The sequence below is a fragment of the Pipra filicauda genome, unplaced genomic scaffold, assembly GCF_003945595.2.
Source record: "Pipra filicauda isolate LSUMZ 115617 unplaced genomic scaffold, ASM394559v2 scaffold224_size1409572_pilon, whole genome shotgun sequence".
Taxonomy (NCBI): domain Eukaryota; kingdom Metazoa; phylum Chordata; class Aves; order Passeriformes; family Pipridae; genus Pipra; species Pipra filicauda.
In genome coordinates, this window is record NW_024104337.1 from 530,203 (window position 1) to 551,840 (window position 21,638).

The 21,638-nt window shown below is 42.8% G+C and overlaps 1 protein-coding gene across 2 annotated transcripts in view; it reads right to left on the reverse strand.

Moving 5' to 3' along the window:
• The window catches only part of RIPOR2 (RHO family interacting cell polarization regulator 2), a 52,691-nt gene that overhangs the window by 20,515 nt on the left and 10,538 nt on the right, over positions 1-21,638 (reverse strand). For both annotated transcript variants that reach the window (XM_039381448.1, XM_039381447.1), the window contains exons 2-11: positions 14,170-14,296; positions 12,801-12,956; positions 12,084-12,162; positions 11,860-11,883; positions 10,660-10,713; positions 8,298-8,447; positions 7,285-7,348; positions 3,172-3,215; positions 1,762-1,887; positions 220-368 (exon numbers count right to left, since the gene is read on the reverse strand). In XM_039381448.1, the coding sequence (XP_039237382.1) occupies positions 220-368; positions 1,762-1,887; positions 3,172-3,215; positions 7,285-7,348; positions 8,298-8,447; positions 10,660-10,713; positions 11,860-11,883; positions 12,084-12,162; positions 12,801-12,956; positions 14,170-14,270 (947 nt within the window). In that variant the 5' untranslated portion in view covers positions 14,271-14,296. The remainder of the gene's footprint in view (positions 1-219; positions 369-1,761; positions 1,888-3,171; positions 3,216-7,284; positions 7,349-8,297; positions 8,448-10,659; positions 10,714-11,859; positions 11,884-12,083; positions 12,163-12,800; positions 12,957-14,169; positions 14,297-21,638) is intronic.

A 21,638-nucleotide genomic window follows, 5' to 3' on the forward strand; every position in this document is an offset into this window, starting at 1 on the left:
AAACTAGGCACAACCCCCTTTCCCACAGGTAACACAGGCAACCTGTGGCTGACCATGAACTATTTCTCATACACCAAACTTGGGCCACAATTCCTTCCCAGTCTGCCTCAGGAGGGAGCAAAATGGAGAGAACAGCACACATGAATGGACATTTTCTCTTAGGTTGAGGTTTTACAGCTGATTGATTGACCGATTGATTGAGCAACCAGTTCTACTTACTACCAGGTGATTTCAAGGTTCAGCTTTACTGTGCCAAGGTCATTGATGTCTACTGCAACCACCTGAGGCCGAGCTGCAAAGAGGTCTTTTGTCTCACAGGTTACACTTCCCACAAGGATATGAGTAGCAAGTCCTTTAACCTCTGTGACCTGTAAGAGACAAAACCAGGACATGTAAGATCATACATGGCATTGGAATCCTTAATCACAAGGCAATAGTTCTGATTTTCTGGCCTGGACTCCTTGCTAAAAGGCTTCTAAAATATGATTATGTCTGTTGCATGACTTAAGGGAAAAGTTGGGGTTTGGTTTTTTTTTCTTTTAATAAATTCATAGTTGAATATGATCGTGATTCTATAGTTTTCTTTATGTTTCTTTATGGGTGTCAGAAGAGAACAACCATACTGGCTCAGACTAAGGGGCTATCCAATCTTGTATTTGATCTTTTGCAGTAACCATAAGCAGAGCCTGAGGGAAGAATGAGAACAAGGAGAGCCTATAGTCTCTCAGAAGCTGACAATTTTCCTGACTGGGAATCTCCTGATATGATTTGCCCTCTTAATAATTCCCAAGGCAGCTCTCTTCCCGGTATTCATCTCTTGTAACTCTGAAGTCATGTAATTGTTTACAACAATGCTGGCCTTTTGTGAAGACTTCCACAGACTCAGTGGTGAGGAGCTACATCCATATATGTTGTTATAGTAAGAGTACAGCGCTATTCATAATTAAAGATACACTTGCCTAAAAATTCAGAGCAACAGTTACACATGCAGCTCCTACACAAACCAGCTTTTGGCTGTTTGCTTTAAAGTCAGTTCTTGAGCCTTTTATGTGAAAGTGTTTGGAGAGAATCCAAAAAGGGGAGAGAATATACACATTAACCTTAATAATACTGGGACTCTTGTGCACTATCAGAACAGGTTCTCTCCTAACTTTCCACCCATGTTGTTAAACTGGGGAGAGTGACTCACCTTGTGTCACAACTTGCCTTTCTATGAAAACCTACAGTCTCACACATTTGGAATTATTTTGTTGGGGGTTTTGTAATCATGTGCATTTTTTTCATAAAGTCTTTGCAGTGTCTAAGTAGGCCATTTCCCATAAGACTTTCAAGGCACTCCTCTGTTTAAGCTACCTAACCAGGGTCACCTGGAATAGTTTTTAGCAGCAATTTCTAGACAGGGGTCAGAGAATGGGTATCTCTAGGTTAGAGGCTTGTTGGAAGGAAAGCATATGGACTTTCAGCTAGGAGAAAAGTGTGTTGGGAGGCCAGAGGCAACGAAGGGATGGAGCAGTGGCAGAACTGCTCCCAAACTCCAGTTTGGGAGAAGAATCTCTACCACGGCACTGACAAACTGATTTGACTTGTAGCGAAACTGAACAATACTGTAGCACTTCACTTTAGTAGCTGTGTCAGAAATACTAATGATGGCTCATTTCTAAAGAGTTAAATGATCTGCTTCTTTGTTTTTGCTGAAGGTGCATGAAAAGACAGGTTCTTGACTGCTGCCTTGCTTGCAGGCAAAGAAGTCAGCATACATACCTTAATGGAGATCAGTCCGACAATGAGAGGGAGGAAAACCATTTCTTCTCCATCCCAGCTTTGCTTGCCATTCACTTCTATTTTCCCTTTCAGTTTCCATCGCTGGCGACCGTAACGCATGAAAATCTAAAACAGAAAAATCCTCTTATTTTCTTGAGAAATCTGCTCTCACAAAGCACAAATATCACAAACAAAACTGGGGAAAGAGGGTCTGAAAAAGATTGGAAGAGTTAGTGGCATAGGTGCTGCCATTCTGCTTCCCGTCGAGTCAGAGGAAAAAGTCTGTCTCTCAGTTCTCCTAGTTGCTCCCTTTGGTAGTGTACCCCTCACTCAAGCTTTCCCTTTCATGTAACTAGATGACTCATAACAAAGCTGCAAGACATTTAACTCTATTTATAGGGAAAGTGGCAGGGGAAGGGAGATTTGTGAGGGCGGGATGAAAGCTCCCATGGTCTTTCCTAATATCTACAACTGACTGGATCACCTGTCTTCCCAGGCAGGAGAGAAGGTAGATGAGCTTTTGGCCATTTCCCATCAGATGCCTCCCCACCTGCAATTTTTTGGCTGGCTGGTGATGGAAATGAATGATACCCGCAGTGCAGTAACATAAGAGCAGCAAGCCACTTTGGGCTGAAGGGCTGGTTGGGAGAGACCTGCTCCAACTAACCAGCCCCACAGAGGAAGCACATGCTATTGCAGGCGTAAGAGCAGCAGGAGACATTCATCACAGGGAACAAGAGTGGCAACAAATGAATCTATGATCAAGACAGCTGGGAAGTACTGGTTTGGGGGATCCATTATCAAGCCACTGTAAATTTCTTCAGAGCTATTTCTGTTCTGGACGGAGTGGGAGGCTTTTATTTTAATCCATCTCTAACTAACCTGCTCCTGATGTTCTCTACTGAAACATTGCAGTGACCGCAGATCGTGACACAGCCTTACAGCAGGCAACAGCTGGGTCTCAGGAAATGGTTATTCAATGTCTTTCTGCTACTCTGCTTTATGATGAAGTAGAGCCTAAGCATCCACTAAAGGATGCTCACAAGAATGTTTTCAGTTTTTTCTACATGCATGAGATGGGGCTTAGGCTTTCTTCCTGGGGAATTAGAAATGTTTGTCAGAAATATGATTTTTAAAAGTTAAAAAAAGAAAAAAAGCTTGTAGTTCTTTGAATAGCCATCACCCAGTGCTCTAAATAGAATTTCCAGGTCTTCAGACAGATGCCCTGACAAAAACAGACATACAGAGAACTGCAAGGTTTTTTCAGAGCACATATATGAAAAATAACAGCTGTTAGTTGGTGTGCTGATGTGAAAAGGTTTTATTCATCACAATGTAAAAAGCAGCATAAATCTGCCTTCCTTTTGATTCTTTTGCTATTGAGTACGTGATAAACCAAAGCAGACATACCTCGTATTGATCTCCTGGGCAGAGCCGAGCGAAGCCAGCCAGACCTGAGAAGGAAAGAGAGGGAGAGGCTGTGGGAGGGCCTGGGCTGCCAAGCACAGCTGTACCCAGGAATGGGGTGCAGTGGAGTGCCCAGGGCCACCACTGCCATACTTGGACAGAAGAGAGCAAGTGCCCCCTGCAGCCCCCAGCTGTTGCTTATATCCCCCCTCTTAGTGCTGCTTTTGCACCCTCCAAACCAGGACAGCCTCTCCATCTTAATTTTCTATTTTCTTTTTTATTTAGTATAAAATTCATTGGGCTGTGGTTTCTTGTGTATGGAAGATTTATACTTTCCAGCTTTCTTTGCTTCAAGAGCTCAGTTTCCTTTTATATAGTAATTATAGAAAAAGAACAGATTCCTGATCTCATGTACCTTCAGAAACTCAGCTCAAAGCTCTTACTATCATGAGTGTAGGCGAGCTGTGGATCACCATGTAGTGCTTGCTGCTTAACACTAATCCAACCAAGTTACACACTTCAACACAGATTCCTTTTTTAGTGCATCTTCATAGAGACACAGCAAGTGAGAGGGGCTCCTCCTGCTTGGCATTTCCATAACATTATCATTCTCATAACAGCTTTCAATAGTAAGTGCATCACATATCATGACTGACACCTGTAATATGAGATTTATCCCATTCTTCTGCATAGGGGGACAAAGAGCACAGCAAAGCACTTGTGATATATGTTTGCTTTTGGTATTTTGGGGTGGTTTTTTAACGTAGGACATGATGATTCTGTTTCTATATTGGCACCATGCACATGAAATGAAAGTTTTCTGAGGGACCACGCTGAAATCCTAGGGAAGTTACCATCCCTCTCCTGGCCTGCTGACCTGCTCTTCTGCGGGATTTAACTGGTTGTTTTTCTCAGAGAAGGAATCTCTCCTTTCTCACAAATCCCCTCAGTAGGTAGCTATTGCACTTGTTTTGGTATAAAAATTTACCCAGCTTTGCCTGGGTGAACCTGAACTATGCTCTAGTGTTGCAGTGCCCAAAGAAACCACCTTGAGGACACGTACAAAGCCTGTGGTAGAGAAAGGAATGAAAACAAAGCTGCTGGGGCTTTTGGGCTGCATTTATCCTAAAATGCCATGAGTGAACATACATGGGTGTGCTAAAATCAAAGCAAGTACGAGGAACCCTAGTGTTGTCTCTACTTTTTGATGAATTAGTCCTGCTAGCTGGACTGTAGAAGCAACTAGATCCCCGCATTCAGTCATGGACTGTCCCTGTGATCTGCTTATCCACCTCTCCCATTTCTTTGACCAGAAAACAGTTTTCTTCGCTCATCTTACTGTGTAGCAGAACAGAGAGGCCCCCGCATGGAGCTCATATTACCAATTCCTTCCTAATTTATTTACTGTTTATAAATAATTTAAGATTACTAGCACTCCACTACTGCTTCTCTCTCCCTAGGCATGCTTTTATAAGTGAATTTGATCTCTGCTGGGACCCATCTCCAAAAGTATCTGAGGAAAATAAAAGGTCCTTTCTTTGCCCAGTGGATGGGGTGGGAGGGTGAGGAAACAGCTTAAAACTCCTTATGGATGTTCTCTGAAGTCGAGGTCTTGAAAAATGACTGTCCCAACCAGGCTGGCCAAATACTTTCAGCCTGATGAACAGGGGGCTTAGTGCTGACTTGACAACAGGGGATAAGTACTTTCACAGATAACAGCTTTTTGGTGACTGGATGGCTTATGGGGAGTAAACAAATATTAGGAACCAATGGCCCTATCACACACTTTCAAATATCATACCTTTGTAAAAGCACTGGGCTTGTAAATGCAGACAGAATGGGAGATAGCTCCCCAGTGTGTCAGTATAAGTAATTAGGGGACAGGCCAGTATGTGGCTGTGAAAAGGTGACAGGGCCACCTGCCATTCATGCAGCAAGTACAGCTCTGCTGGTGTGCAGGATGCTGGACTCATGGACTGGAGTTGCTGGTGCTGGGCTCCCTGTTACAGAGCCCTCCATGTGTCAGGCCAGCATACTGCTCTTCCTGTGTGAAACAGGATGGGCATTCCACCTTCTGCTGTCCTGGCACTTCAAACAGGTATAGGGGCACTTCTTACATGTACAGGGGTGCTTTCCTGTACATCACAACAGGACACCTGATTCCATACAGGAATTTCCACATTGGGTTTCCCTGTTTAATTTCAACAACCAATTAATCCTGAGCAGTAATCCAAGCCTGCTGGCAAGTTTACTATCTTAATTTTGAAAAATGATTAGGCTTTTTTTTTCTTTGAATATCAGTCATAAAAACACAGTGCAGCTCCCCTGCTTCCTGACAGCATTGTGTAGGTTGGCTTGCTTTCAGTGTAAGTGACAGAGGGCACAAAATAAAAATAACTTTCACTGGAATGGCTAGGAACAGATAAGCTTTGGGGAGAGGAATGCTTTGATTTTAAATTAGATCCTAAAGTTAGCTGGATATGCTGCAGTATAACTTAAGGGGGAAACTTGCTGTGTGATCTGCAGGGTTTTGTGCAAGAGCTGTTGTGAGCCTTAAAAATAGGAATGGGTCGATTGTCCTACTGAATTCCTATTCCTAGGGAAAACTATCTAGATAGAAATCTTAGATGCCCTAATTAGAGAATACTTAATGATATGCCATTTCTCTTTGCTGTTTTCTAATTTGGGCTTCTTTATGCTGTGCAAACTGTGTTCAGAAGCAGCTGCTGTTTGTGGTTTGTGCTCTGCTCCCCCACAAGTGCACTACCTGCCTTCTAGAGAGCCCTTGAGTTTTGCTGGAGGGCTTGGGCATACAAAAGAGAAGGGGCAAGACCTCTTCAGCCCAGCCATTTATGACACTGTGGCACTTTCTGCAACATGTCCTGCTATCAGGAACTGTGCATTGCATTTATAGAAAATAAAGAAATGCTCCAAGGGACCTGACCTGGTGCAATTCCCTTTATACATTCCATGACATTGTGTTTCCTTCAGCATGCCCATGCTGTGGTTCTGCTTTGGGTTTCTTTACAGAAATATCTGGCTCAGTTTTTGCATGTCCATCTTGTAACTTTACATCTATGTGTCTTTGACTGCCTTTTCAGCACTGAAGAGTGGGGGCTTTAAAAGCTGAGGGATGGAGCTAGGAGAAACTCCAACAGCTGCTGCATTTGTCTTCTCTAACATAAGAGCACAGAGTAGCTATTTTAACTTAATCTAAGATTAATCTTAATCTTATGCAGTGCAACCATGGGACACAACTGTGACAAGGCAGGCAGAATCAAAACCCTGTATGACATTTGTGAGCTCTAAAAGCTCCACCAGCAGTACTGTGGATGTTTTAAATGGTAAGATTTCAAGTGAAGAATTAAGAGTTCATGAATATTTAGATGTTGGTTTTGTTTTACAGAACTATTTTCATGCCAGTGATTGAAGATCCAAAAAAGATATCTCCCCACAATCTCTTCTTTAAGACATTGAGTCTTAAAGGGATAACAACACTAGCAATACCCAATGATCCACTGAGGCTTCAGGTAGAACTGATTCCATTGTATTCAAACCCATAAAATCTCCTGTCATAAAGACAAGGAATAAAATGGAAAGGTAAATGCCACCATTGAGTTACCCAGGTAAACTACCCCCAGCTTTTTGGTTTTTTTACATTTGGTTGAAAATAATATTAGTCACAATTAGCAAAAGTAAAGGACTTAGAAACAGCTGATGTCAAATTAAGAAAGTATTCTGAACTTCAGCTCCATGGAATTTCATGGAATTTCCCAGTCATCTTCTTAAAGGATTACTGAAATAGAGGCAAAAAGTACATCAGCCTTCAAAACTGAATTGCTTTGGCTGTTGGGAGGAGTGGGAGGCAATTAGCCTAGAAAACAAGCAGCAGCATATCAGAAAGTCTCTTTGTAAGCTTTGGTGTTCCTGTGTCTGTGATCCTTTCCAGTGGACAAGGGCATAAGTTGGGGGTTTGAAGTCTCAGCAATGGATGTGTGCAGGGGAAACCACACCTGTCATAAATACATGTCACACAGCATGTGTTGATACTCTCACTAATATGCAGCAACTGCTACTGCTTATGGGGAAAGAAGGGGAAGTTGAAAAGGCATTTACCTTTCATCTTGATGCAAAATTCGCCCAATAGATTTTCCAGCTCTGCTTCTATGGTACACATGTTCTGTGTTGGATAGGAGAACAGTGAGGTCAGACAAACTCTCTTTGGGCCTGTTTTTTTTTCCTTTTTTAAGGTCTATTTGGAAGGATAGATTCTGTTATACAAATGAAAGATATTCTGCAGTAAAATCAATCTCAGAGCTATCTTTGCTGTTTAGCTAGGTCTGACCCTAAAAATGGCAGCTGAGCTATGCTTGCTTGCACTGACACTGAATACAATCCCGTGCTCTTCTGCTGCTGCATACTAATCCTCCTGTTGGCAGAGGGAAGCTGTGGCCCTTGGAGCATAACCTGGTCATTGTCCTGGCCCTCTCCAGCTAGGACATGTGCCAGCAGCAGCTCCATGCCAAACTGGCTCCCAGCACGATTAATCTCTCAAGAAATACGGACTACATTAAGAAAAAAGACTATGGGAGACGGGTATCGGACCCTTTCCAGTTTTTCCTTCAGATTTTGGAAGGTTGTCACAGCGTGACAGCATTGACAGCGTGGGATGTTTGCAACACTATTAGACTGTTGTCCTGTTGTTAATCTCCTGCCTGTTTAATAAAATAAATCTTGATCACAGCAAGTAAAACAGGTAGGATGCAGCACACGTCTGTATACACATGGGTTTCAGTCCATCTCTAAATCTGCGGGTGGGAAGGAGCTAGTTGGAGTGTAAGTGGGTTTGGCGCAGATTTACGCTTTTGTTCTTGTGCTGCAGTTCCCGGGTATAACCCAGCGCTCATAGAGCATAAACTGTTATTTCAAGCAACTCTTCAGGCCCATGTAACCTGTCTTTGTAAGTCATCATGTATTCACCTGAAGACAAACGAATAGTAATTATTCTTCTTCACTTGCTTTGCTTTTAATTCTTCTACGTGGATGAAACTCTCCCTGAAATCAGTGACGAAGTTCCCATGGCTTTCAAACACTGTGAGAGTAAAAAGAATAAACTGATGAGGATGTACCTCTGTGTACTCCTTGTAGCTCCTGTTGATTTCTGTTAAACTCTCTCGAGCTGCTTTGCTGGCAGGAGACATCGCAAAGGCTTGCTTCATTTTGCTGGCACCATCACAGAGACGCTTTTGGATACAATAGGCTTCATAAAGCTCATCCACCTAGCGGGAACAAGGAAAGTGCATTAAAAAAAAAAAGAAGCATAAAACCCAGCAAAATAAAGCCAATGCAATGAAGTAATTTGCATTAAAAGGAAACTCTGCCAAACTGTTAGATCCAATGGAGGGGCTGAGGAAATGAAGGTGTAATACTGTTTCAGTCTACGTGAAAGAAACACAAGATAAAAATAACTTCCACTGCAAAAGTCTCAATACAGCAACAGTAGATGTTGCCAGCAATTCACCTGCTTGCCCTGCATGCCTTTAAGTATTGCTATTCCCCATCTCCCACTCCGGTAGAGTACGGGACAGCAGGAGTGCAAGCAAGCTTCTCAAATATCAGGGTGAGGAGAAGGACAGGAATGGAAGAAGCTGTCTCTTTTTTCTGCTTCTAATGTCCCTGCTAAAACAAGATGATATTTTTTACCTAAAATAACCTTTTTCCCTTGTTATCTCTGACATCAAGAGATCACCCTGTGCCCCGTGATGCTTCTGTTCAGTAGTGGATTTTCATAGCAGCATTTCTCCCTGTGAAATCCAGCACCTTGGCTTCATCAGTCTATGACTTTGTGTTGCTGCATTAGAGATGGACCTGATGTGACAATCCAGACATGTTCCAAATCCCATTTTCCAAGCCTGCTTAACCACTAACAAAAGTGTTGTTGCTGATTTGTTTGGAACAGGACTTGTCTTCCTGATGGCTTCAAAGCCTTAGGTTGATTTTTACAAGGCAATCTTGGATAGCCAGTGGCTGAAGCCTCCGACTTGAGGGCACCCTAACCAAAACAGGGAATGCTTTGCAAAGTGAAAGAGTTCAGCAGAAGGTAATGGAGGCACACATAGTATTTTGCCATTTTGAAGTTATAAAAAGTTCTGCAGTCATACCCACTCTTATTTCTCTTGCAAGTCAGCAAGCTAAAAACAGCTACTATAAATAGCTATCACTTGGTATTTACTTCCGCCATCAGAGTGGAGCATTAGCCTGGGATTGATATCCTGCTCCCACCCATGTGAGTATGGCTAGGACAGGCTCATCTGCTCTCCAAATATGTGGGATCTGCTGCTGTGCATCCCATTCTCCCCACTTTCCTTCCTCTACAGAGCAGCAGCAGGTAGAGGACAGAAGGCATTCCTGTGGCCTTGAAAACATACTGCTAAAAAAGATCGCCTCTATCATTAGAAAGAAAGACATTTCTTCATCTGCCCAAGCCTATAAGCTTTAATACCACACAGCTCGGTTCCTTTTGTCTCTGTTGCTGTGGGTTACAGAAAGTGAACTAATGTACTCAGCAAGCTTGAGTAATACTGACCAGCATTACCTCTTGTGTGTGGAGCTTTTCAGTCTTATTATAAGCTGAGAAACCATTAGTTCTGAGCAGGGGCTGGAGTGGGAAGGACTTGAATGGAAATGTTCTTCAAGTACTAATTTTTGCCATTCATGTTGCCAGCAAGAGAGTAGGTGGCTTGGGGAACAAAATTTTAGTCTATCACCTTATGATTTATATTTTTATTTTCAGCTCCAAGAGTAAGAGAAGACTGAAGTGAAAAGGTTTGGATAGGTTGTCATAATTGGAGCACTTCAAGCTGTGCAAACGCTTTTCAAATGACTCTCAAAAGATATTTCATCTGTCAAAAATAATTCATTCCTTTGTCAGGCTCAGAAAAGTAACTAATTGCTAGCAGATATGTTTATAATAAGAGAATACATGCCATGGATTTTGTCCAGCTTTAAAACGTATTAGTGTAAATCATGAGTACCTCTACCGAATATTCTCACCGATATATTCAAATGGATGTGGGCCCCAAACCATGCAGCAAAAGAATTAGCAGTGAATCCAGGAATAAATCCAAACTAGCTGCTGTGTGTGCTAGAGATAACTGCTGAATTAAATTACTTTCAGATGCAACTCTCTTTCTACCTATATGCATGCAGTGAGATAGATTTTTCCCAGCAAGTCTCCAACCCTGTGTTCTCTCTGTAGCTAAAAGCATGCAGGAGTGTCTCAGGGCAGGGCTGGACCTTGGGGTTTACAAACCATGTGGAAACCCTTTCTTTGGCTCCAACCACCAGCCTATCATGGAAAAAATACCAAATCTGGGAGAGGTTTTGTCAAGACAGCCTCCTCAGTGCAGAGGGGTAGCAGGAGGCCAAGGGTTTGTTTTCCTAATAACATAGGAACAGATGCAGAAGCAAGATGATAGGAGAGCTCATTACCTTGCTAATATGGAACTCCAGCCTTCTCATGTATCTTTCGACTGCTTTGATTTGCTGAAAGAAAGAAAAAGGCTGATGGTGAGGCACATTTAAATAAATCAGTAAGACACTGACAGGCTAGATCTGCTAGTCCCCATGGATCTGAGAAACTCCTCCTTAAAATGCACCAGACCACAAATCTGGAATCAGTTGTCCCACCTTACTATCGTTAAGCTGCTGCAGACAACGGAGCTCCCTGACTTCTATACCTAACATATATTTTTAAACAAAAAAGAGTTTTAGTTTGGTGGAATTTCTCTAGTTTTTCTAATTATTAAAAAAAAAAAAAAAGAAAATTTAAAAAATCAGAGCTTTTTTTTTAGCCTAAAAAATAATATTTTCAATACTCTGAAAACCTGTATTAAAATTGATCAGGTTCTGCATTTCAAAATCCATTCTCATCCTTAGCAAACTGGTTTTGACCATAAACCCAAGCTTGGCATTTTGACTCAAAAAAAAATAAAAGTCAGACTTGTTCAGGAAATATTTTTGAAAGTTTTCCTTTTCTCTCACCCAAATTTTCCTGCAGGGAAAAAATATTTTTGAAAATTTTCCTTTTCTCTCACCCAAATTTTCCCTCAGGGAAAAAAATATTTTTGAAAATTTTCCTTTTCTCTCACCCAAATTTTCCTACAGGAAAAAATATTTTCAATTTTTCCCTCCTCAGAAATGACAGAAGCAGGAATGAACTGGGGCTGACCCAGCCCCCAGGCCCCACAGTGTGCCCTTGCCAGCCCCCATCCACCTGGAGCTAGCTGGGCAAGGTTGCACAAGGCAATGGATTTAAAGTCTATCAGATGACAGAAATAGGAGGTCTTACTCCTCCACTTCCTTCCTTCCCTGGCTAGGATCTGCCTCCTTCCCTGTGCCCATTTCAGAGCCAGTTTGACCCAGCAGTCCTCAGGAAAAAGGTCGATGGGGTGCATTTGATGCCGGGGTTAGTGAGCACAGCTGGCTGGTGGAGATACTGGGCAATATCAGAGCCCCTGGGAAGAGAAGGGGAGTAGGGCTTCTTCCTTTGAAAGCGCAAATACCCAGGTAACTTCCCCTCAACAGTGTTGGTTGGCATGGCTGGTAGATCTGCCTGAGAGAGGTTTCCCATGTACACTGTATGGTTCCTAATGTTTCCTTGCAAAACGAGTGTCAAAGGGAGTAACATACCTTATCTAAATCATACAGGACTCCCTGCAACAGAAAACAGGAAACTGTTATTAATTTTGCAACATCACAAAAAAGTAATGTTTGCCAGTCAATAGAAATCACAAACGACCATGGCTAGAAGAGAACCAGTACAAATTCCCTATATCCCACTCCCATCCCCTGGCTGCTCCAGTACCTCAAGAAGGTCACTGTGCATCTACACGATGACAAAGCATGACACGTACCAGGCGTGAGTTTCTTTTCATGTCTTTTAACTGAGTAGTCAACTTATCCAGCTCTGTCTGGTGAACTTCCAGATACTCACTGCAAACACAAACCAGAGAAGGAGGTATGAGCTCTGCAGCACATACCAAGCTGGCTGATGACCATCCTAAAAGAAAATCTTCCCAACAAATGGTTTTCCTCACTGGATGTGTTTACAGACAAAAACTCATTTACATTGATCTGTCTTAAAAGCAGCTCCCTGCTGCCTTTTTGGGAATAAATAGGAGCCACTTATTTAACTGTGTATAAGAGCTCGGTGTTTTCTTTACACTGAACAACCAGTTTCAAGTAAGCTAATCTGTTGCTTAGTTTATGGGCTGGTGCCTTCCAGTCACTGCCTTTGTATCTGGCTAATAAAAGCCCTGTTATCTGGGGTGTTATCCCAAAGGTGATATAAGCCTTTGATAGGATGCTAGGAAATTCAGAGGGCAAAAAAAATCTAATGTTGAAATCACAGACTTTGGGAGCTTTACATGAAATGTGAATGGAAATGGGATTCTGCCTCCTGTATTCCTGCTTCCCATACAAATATTTCAGATCCTACGTGTTACAATCCAGGCTTCAAGAGATGTATGTTCCTCTCCCATGAGGAAGGATTCCTGTTCTTGTGATATGCTTTTCCAGACTCTAAAATGCCACAGAAAGCTTCAATCAACAAGCAGGGTAAAAGTTCTTACTCCAGGCCACTCTTCAAGGCTTGGTAGACCTCTTCCATCCTTTTAGGCTGGGGTTCTTTGGGTGTGGTGCTGTTCTTATGGCCCAAATTATGCATTTTCTTCACCTTTGCTTGGGGCTTCTTGAGTGCAGAGGAATTTTCAATAAAGGAATTACACCTGCAAAATGAACATCAAAGAGGAAGAAATCCCTATAAATCATAGAAATCTCAAAGTAGCATAGCTTGAAGAAATCTTCTGATACTATATCTATCAGCAGAAAGGAATCTGCTTCTGTGTCTGCCAGTTTAAGAACTGCATTTGTTTACTGTTTAAGAGTCTGAGTAGCCTGGGACATGCGCTGTCAGCTTTTAATGTGCTCATTGCCTTTCCAAGACACAAATGCTCATCTGGAAATGCCAGGCTGAGTCTGAGGCTCATCAGATATTTCTCTGTCTTATACCATTGCTGTCCTAACTCACATTGCTTAGCCAAAGCCATGAGAGGGCCGAGCTACAACCAGCTGCTAAAAAGAAAGGGGAGCCCAGATAATCTCAGGTGTAAAGCCTGTGGACTCCTAAGAAAGACTGGGACTTGGTTAAGAGCGCTTCTGGAGGATAGTATCAGACCACTGATCTTCAGTATGGACCATAGGTAGCTCTGTATGGCAAAGGGAGGACACCTGCGTTGCATGTAGGTGCCTCTTTGGTGACTTTACTAGGGGGTAGGTCAGCATTTAACAACCATGACTACTTGGGCCCTCAAGGGGAGGCAACCCATTGCCTGCCATTCCTCCTCAGTTACTAAGTGGTGGTCTGGCACTGGGAGACTACACAAGTTAAAATTAATTGTAAAGCAGCCTCTGAGGGCATCAGGGACTGAATGACTTGGCAGGTGCCTGACTCAAAGCCATAAGTCCTGTCTAACTAAAGGGTCGTGCATGTAAAGGCTCCACAGCCAAGCTGAGGGAAACAGCACTGTTTTGAATTCATAGCAATGCAGCAAGGAGAAAACTGTGTTTTAGGTAGCAGTGGTCTTAAACTGAGGGCAGTGGGAAGTGTTTCATGTTCCTGCACATTTCACATGTTGAAAAGATCACTGCCTAAGTTAGTTAAGTTAAAATGATTCTCTAAAATTCTCTCACAGCTCTGAGGCATGTGAGGAAGCCCTGCATTAATGGTGGAGAGGCAAACAGGTGCTTGGTAGTTCAGGCAGAGGGTAATAGCTTAGTTATACAAACAATATATAGAGACATTTAAGCTTAGGACACTTTATTTGGCAAGTCAGAGAGAAAGAAGTCCTCTCTCACCTCTTTTCCACCTTCAACCCCTAAACCCCAGGGCTCCCTTAGGGCTTGATTTCGAAATTCCCCTTAGAGAAAAAGAGCACTTGCCTGGACCGTCTTTCCTGAAGCCCACTGAAGCCAGCAAAGGACTGGCTTCTAATAATCCCATTAGGACCTCCTGGGGAGAATGAATGTGATCCTATTGACATGATTTCAGGGAGCCTGGAAGATATTCCTGAAAAACAACAGAAAGCATGTCAGTAACGATGGAGAGTAAGAGATAGGCAGTGAGCGTGGGATAGCCTGGTGTCCATCAGTGAAGGTGAGGGTTAACTGAACCCCACGAGGTTCTGCGAGGAGCCAGGGCATGAATCTTTTTGAATCGCCAAATCATCCCTGCTCAAAAACAAATTGGTCCTATTTTAATTCTGACTTACAGCACAGCATCTACTGAAAATGTGCCAGAGACACAAAGAGGGTCTGGATGTGGCACTAGAAACAACTTCAGCGTGATAACCCCTTGATTTCTGCCATGCCTGGCATGCTTCACCCCCAGCCCCAGTGCCTCTAATTGCTACATCAGGGTGTCCTGGGAGTTATTCTGGGAACATGCAGTGCTCTTGGGGGGCACTCACCATCACTGCAAAGTGTGATAATGTATAATAATAAAAAAACCAAGGTTCATTCAGCATGAATCAAATCCTGCAGCTACCTTTTGATCCTTACTTGTCTTCCCCATGGCTGTTCCCACTTGGCTGCTGAGAAGGAAGATGCAGTGGCTGTATGTACAGCCATGATGTGCTGTGATGAGAGAGGGATGCTCTCCACTGGGAAGAGAGATGAGTAAATAAGCTCCAGGCACTGTATGCTCTGCATTTCGTGTGTCCAGTGCAGCCTCAGCAGAGAGGAAGCCCTGCGTGTGTGCTCATTTCCAATGCCCAGCTTACAATCTGCACCAAAGCAAGGTGATTTCAATCCACCCACAAATAAATAGCAAAGTGCTATGGCTCACAGCAGCTCCATCAGCTACCACAAGGGGAAGGGGGATGCCTCCCTCTTCCTTTCCTCCTTAATGCTCTGTTTTCTTTGTCTCTGCCCTCAGCAGACAATTAAGTTGATTTTTCTGCTGACTTGTTTTTGTGCTTCTCTGGCAAGAGGAATGGCCTCGCTGATCAGTGTGAGGAGTACTATGGCCAGCAGAGGCTAGGCAGCAGGGTAGGGAACAGAAGGGGAAGGGAGATGGTGGAGAAGAGGACATTGGTCAGCGGGTGCTGCCAGACACTGGCTCCCCCATCCCACATGACCCATCTTCTCACCGTCTCCATCCTTCCTGGGATGTCAGCACTGCTGCTGACGCCATTATGCAGTGAAATGGACTGAGAAACTAGGCCAGCTTAAAAATAACCTGACAGAAAATGAAAAAGGGGGCTTTTTATAGGTTTTTTCCATCTATTTTAAAAGCTGGACCCAGCCTGCCCCATGGCCCCAGTTCATTTCACTCCAACAGCTGGTGCCGAAGCAGTAGAGTGTGGCGGGGGTTAGACAGAGCTGATGTTCTGTGAAACTGTGACCTTCAGGGCTGACGAGGTGACAGTGAGTCTAAACCACCCTCTCATCCCCACAGAGGAGCGTCCAAAAAAGAAGCCACTTGTGAAGGCCACAAATTTGCAATGTAAGCCTTCACAACGGAACATATTTATTAAAGACAAGCACCAGAGCTACATGGTGCTTGCATGGCAAACACTCACTGCAGAAAGCAAATACATGGGAAAACATTGTGCACAGATGAGTTATATTTAATATGCAGCGTTGAGCTGGGCAAATACTCTTTTAGGTGGCAATATGTGCCATGGAGAGCTACTGCTTCTCTGTGGAGGAGACCGCATTGCCTTTGTCAGGAATATTTCTGCAAGAGCTCTGCCGGGAACACTTCTTCCAGTCTCAGCATTGCCAGTGCTACTGCTATTGAGATGTTTTCTCTATTGCACAACCAAACTAGCACATATCTTTCTGTTTCGGAAGCGAGGGCTGCCACCCCGGACAGCCTCAGAGATATCACCTGGGTGTGCAGTCAAGGGCAGTTTTCTCCTCCACTATGGTCAGCAGATAACAGTACTCCACCATTTGTGTCACCAGCCTAGCCTGGATACAGCCCATCCAGCTCAGGGCTCAGTTTAACCACAGCAGGGATAAACCCTTGGGACAGAGAAGTCCCTCTCAGGCAGACCAGGACCACAAGCACATGTACTGGGCAGAAATCCACAGGCAGGAGAGACCGGGAAGAGAGTGGGAGTCAGAGAAGTTCAGGAGCAGCTGCTCCTCCGAAGTTCAGAAGAAACCGCAGTGAGGATGTGCTTTGGCTAACTCACACAGGGATAAACATGCTGCAGCCACAGCTGGAGATACTTGTGTCTGGTCAATGAGAGCCCACATCTGGCCCTACACTCAGCCCTAGCTCTGTAAGGTTCTCAGCACACCTCTGCAGGACTGAGCTCTGCTCAGGCTTGCTGATATCTGGCACAGCACTTGCCCGAAGGCATTTTTCAGCTTCCAGGGTCAAACCTCATGTCCCTGTAGATGGCACAGGGTCTCCCTGTGCCAGCTCATGCCTAACAGCTCGAACTCCACTGAGAACCAGCTCCTGAGAGACATAGCAGAAATAACATGATCACAGTCCTCTGAGGGTCTGGGCAGCAATTTCCCTTTGGTTTTGCAAATAACCTTAAGATAGTCAGGCTGCAATCTGTACATTCCCACTTACACACAAGGATTTGCATTAAAAGTCAGGTCCAGAGAACCAAGGAGCAGAAAATCCCTTGCAAGTGTTCAGCACTTGCATGGCTTGACAGGATGATTAACACACACACCCCCTGACAGCATCTGGAGACCTATGAGGGTAGAAGCTAAACAACACTGACAGTCAGAGGAGATTTAACTGCATGAACATCATCCATTCCTTAAAAAATAAGAGGAATAAAACAAAACTTGAAGTTGAGTGCTAATCATGACTGCATTAACTATAAAACATAATTACTTTAGATTCAAAACTGTTGTCAAAATTCTAACATCTTGTGCAGGATGAGTCTCTTCTGTATTAAAGTGAACAGAAGATGAATGTATTTCACTCTGAACAAAATCTTAGTGTCCATGTGTGACTGTGTGCATACACAACTGAACTGTTTCGGTTTTCTTTTCCTTTGGGAAAACTTAAAAAATAAATAATTTTTGAAAAGGAATGCACTTATTTATTTTCTTTATTTTGCTCAAGCACTCAAATGGCTTTGCAAGGCTTTAGTAGCTAAGACTGTCCTCAAAACACCAGAAAGAAATGTTCAAGAAGTGCAATTCAAATGCACATTAAAGACCTGCCTGGAGCTACTTTTGCTTTGCTTTTGCATAAAATGGTCAGAACTAAGAGCCCAGATAGGCTTGTGGCCTCTCCCTATATATTATACATGATCTTGGTGAATAATGTATGTTTAATTTCTGTACAGAACAAAACTGATATAAAAGGAGGTAACAGAGTCAGAACTGATGAAATCACCCAGTTCTGTTCAGTTATTTTCCATTGGTCAGGTTAGATATTAACTCTATTGTACAAAACCAATCTGTTCTTAAGATTTAAACTTATATTGCTGACATCTCAGATATTTCCAACCAACCTCACAAAATTGCACTGACTGCCTCGCAGCAGCAGCCCCTCAGCCCAGATTCACATAGACAATGGCTGCATGTGGGCACAGCATTGATGAGTTATTTATGACACCTACATCCAGCAAATACACTTTGAGTGATTAGTATTGGTCACATTGTTGTGATATACTTTGCTGAGGGAGATTTATTTTCCTGCCTCTTAAACCATTCACAGGGCTCTGTGCTATTGACTAAGTAAACCTACCTCTGAATTTAATAATAGTTTTATCCTGATTACATGCATGGATGTAGTTGCTAGCATAACTTCAGTAAGGTTCGGCCCACAAGGACTTACCCACAGCTGAACTGACCTGACTGGTATCCCCACAGCTGAACACTACTAAGGGATTTTGGTGGTATGCCAACGCAGAGATCAAGTTTCTACATTTAGCAGTTACATGATATAATGCTACTGTTTTCTAGATACAGTATAAATTTTGCTCTCAATATAAAGCATGTTGCACATCTATAATGGTATTAAATGCTTTTGAGATTTGAGATCCACTTCAGCAGTGGATGCAATGAGTATTCTTACACTTTTAAATCTATGTAGCTAATGAACCAGTGATGCTACATTTTAAAAAGACACCAGTCTCCTTATTGCTAATATAAGCAGGCCCTGTATAAAAGTATAATTAATGTAATTAGCACTGCTTGTGCTAAGTGCATGGCAGTTGAATGATGAGCCCATCAGTGAGTCAAGGGATAAGGTGAAATCCTATCAGTTCTCTTCTGCCCTATTCACTGACGGCTTGCAGCAGGGAATGGCAGATAATTGATGATGTCTCTGTCCCTGAGGAAATAAAAGTCCCCTCTCTCAGCTCTCCTTTCAGTCTGGAAACAGGGAAACAGCTGAGCCTGAGCTAATTAGAGGGGATGGGACCATCAGGCCCATCACTTCCACAGAGCTGCCCTCTCTTCATCACCCTCAGCACAGAACTCTACCTCCCACAATGCTGAAATATTTGATAAACAGTGTGGACTTTGAACTAAGCTGAGAGAAGGAAAATTCCATCAGAAACACATTTGCTAAATCTAGACTGACTTTCTGTCCAGTCCCTTTCTATTTGCTTTTTCCCCCAAGACCAATCTAGCAAAGATATTTTTTGTTCACCACATGAATGAGAGGAAGTCGGTTTTGCTAGACAGGCACTAGCAACCATATAAAGCTGCAATATACTGGTGGTGATGATGCTCTTGATTCCTCCTGCTCCCTCCCTCCCCCCAGCTACAGTTATGGGTCTAGGGCTTGCTGGAGGCTGTTAGGGAGCTGTCTGCAGCTGAGGGTTCAAGGAATAAAGGCTTCGAGGACACTTGGGGATTATACATAATCCCTGATTAAATGAGAATGTGGGGTAGGTCTCAATGACTGAAAGGATCCTTGATAATAATTTTTTCCTATTTTCATGGTTCAAGGTCCATTCTGTATCCAAGAAGCTGTAATCCCTTCAGTTAGATGGTATGTTGATTCTTCTGTCCATAAAAAATTGGTGATAATTCTTTAGGTTAAGGGAAACTGAGAGGGTCCACTAATTAATGTGAGTGGATGGCTGCAGAAGTCAACTGATGGTGTTTTGCATGCTAGGAACATTTCTTATCTGCAAACCCAGGGTATGTCTGACAAATGAGCTGATATCTTCTTGACTAACAAAAGAAGATTTCATCATTTATGTCAAGGTCTAGCTTCTGCTTATTGGACTGACTGGCCAGCCTACAAAGGTAATAACTCTTAAATGCAATAAGATGACATTTAGGAGCATGCATTTCCTAAAGAATAACCTAAATAAGGGAAGAAACCAATTATACCCTAGAAGTCATGTCCTCCTCCCAGAAAACTAATTCTTTCTGCTCTGCACTCATAAACCCAAAGAGCACAATTCAAGTCTAAAATTGTGCCAGTTCCGTTCAATGCTAAGCTCATTCAGTGCACCTTCAGCTGGTGTCTCTTGCTTTTGTAGTCTAAAGTCTAGTCGTTTTTATTATTTATTTTCCAACTCCTTCCTTCTGATTCAGTTGAATCACCTTGGCAATATGAGGCCAGCATGGCCAGTAGCCCAAATAACCACCTGGAATTTATGGTTTCCATGTTCCCTAGGCTCCTAGAAGGTACAGAGGTATGCATCTTGGATGAGAATGTAGACATTCTTGGAAGTTTTTTAATATAAAAATTTGACAATATGCAGGTAAGAGCACTCAGGAGCGTTATAAATACTTGCACAAGAAATTTAATTCTTGCACAAGAGTTTTTGCATTTTCAGGACAAAAGCTTTTAGGCATTAGTGACTGGGCTCATAATTTCCATATGTGTCAGGAACATTTCTGTGGGATGGAATCTCCTGGAAGCACCTGTAGAAAGGTGTTTTCTGTTGGTCATTTGATTACACAAATTATGACTTTCACGGCATTTTTTATTCTCCTAGTGATTGGGCTGCTTCTTCTTTGAGCAGGCAGGGTAGCATTTGCCAGAGTTGTACAAACACGTGAGCTCCATCTGAAGAACTATTCTTGGTTACCAGAATAAAATCATGTGCATTCGTTCCATCAAAGTCCAAGGCTAAGAGATATTCCTAAATAGTAGCATATGGCTATACCAACAAGAACACTTCCCAAGTCTATATCAGCCGGTGAAAGGCCAGCAGATCTGTGAGCTTCAGACGTTAATTTTAGTGTACAGAAAGAGCCATGTGGGCTCACCAGCACGGCTGAGGAGAGCAGTATTGCACAGAGGAGATACAGCCGATCCCTCTCCTTCAAATGGGAGATGTGCCCACCCTGGGACATGCTTGGGTGGGCATCAAAGCCATTGGCAGCCATGTATTCCTGCCCCAGCACAAGGAGGTAAACTTCTGCCCTACCTCTTGTAGCAACAAGAATCTTAGTTTAGCCCACTGCAGCTCATCCTGTCTTTGCTGAGGCAGGTCTCTTCCCCCATCATGGACATCCAAGCCTCGGCACTGGCTATCCAGCAGGATCTCTCTGCAGGCTTGCATGCATTTTTCACTGATGACTTTATCTCCATCAGTGACACCTGCAGTGATTGTTTTATTAGCCATATTTTAATACCTTCAGTTTGGGTGGATTCAGTTTTTACAATTCACAAAGAAATGTTTATGCAACTCATGCATCTTTTAAAGCTCTTCTTGAGCACAAAGCTGTGAGCTTTAGTTTCTCATGCAGAAATCTCTGCCAGTGAGCACAAGGTGCTTATTACCTGTTTCTAATAAATGAAAATGTTAGCTAGAAAATGTTAGTATTTCAAATTTTAGCTTTTGTTTCAAATAATATTTTTCCCAAAACTTGATACTAATAGCAACACTTGTACTTTATGGTCTCATTTCTATAAGAACATTTTAAATGTTGCAGGTAAGGACATTTTCAACTCAAATGTTACAGTATTTGCTAGCTCATCACTAGACATCCTGAGCAGAAACACAAATTGTCTACCATCTGGAATAGCTCGTGTTGTTTGTTCTGCTCCTCCTACCCAAACTAGATGATGTACATAAACCAAAAACCAATAGTAACAGTAAGAAAAAAATCTAACAATACAGGTCAAGAGCAAAATGGTAAAGTATACGAGGCTGTAAATCTATAGGGCCTGATACCTTATGCTCTCAGTGCAACATAGCTCCATAAATTCAGTAAGTCATCTTTCACACTAGTCTAGGTGCCAAAGTCAGTGTGGGGACTTTTAACTTCCTCTTTTATTTTTACTGCAAAACATGCCTTTGGCTCCAATTCTCATCACTTCACTAGAACGCAGAAATAAGGATTGGCAGCAGCTAAGGTGAAAGCAGCACCCTTTTTGTCTCATACCATGGTTAGCTTTTTTCCTCCCCTTTTTACAGCTACTCCTTTACCAGAACTCTCAGCACATGCCCCGT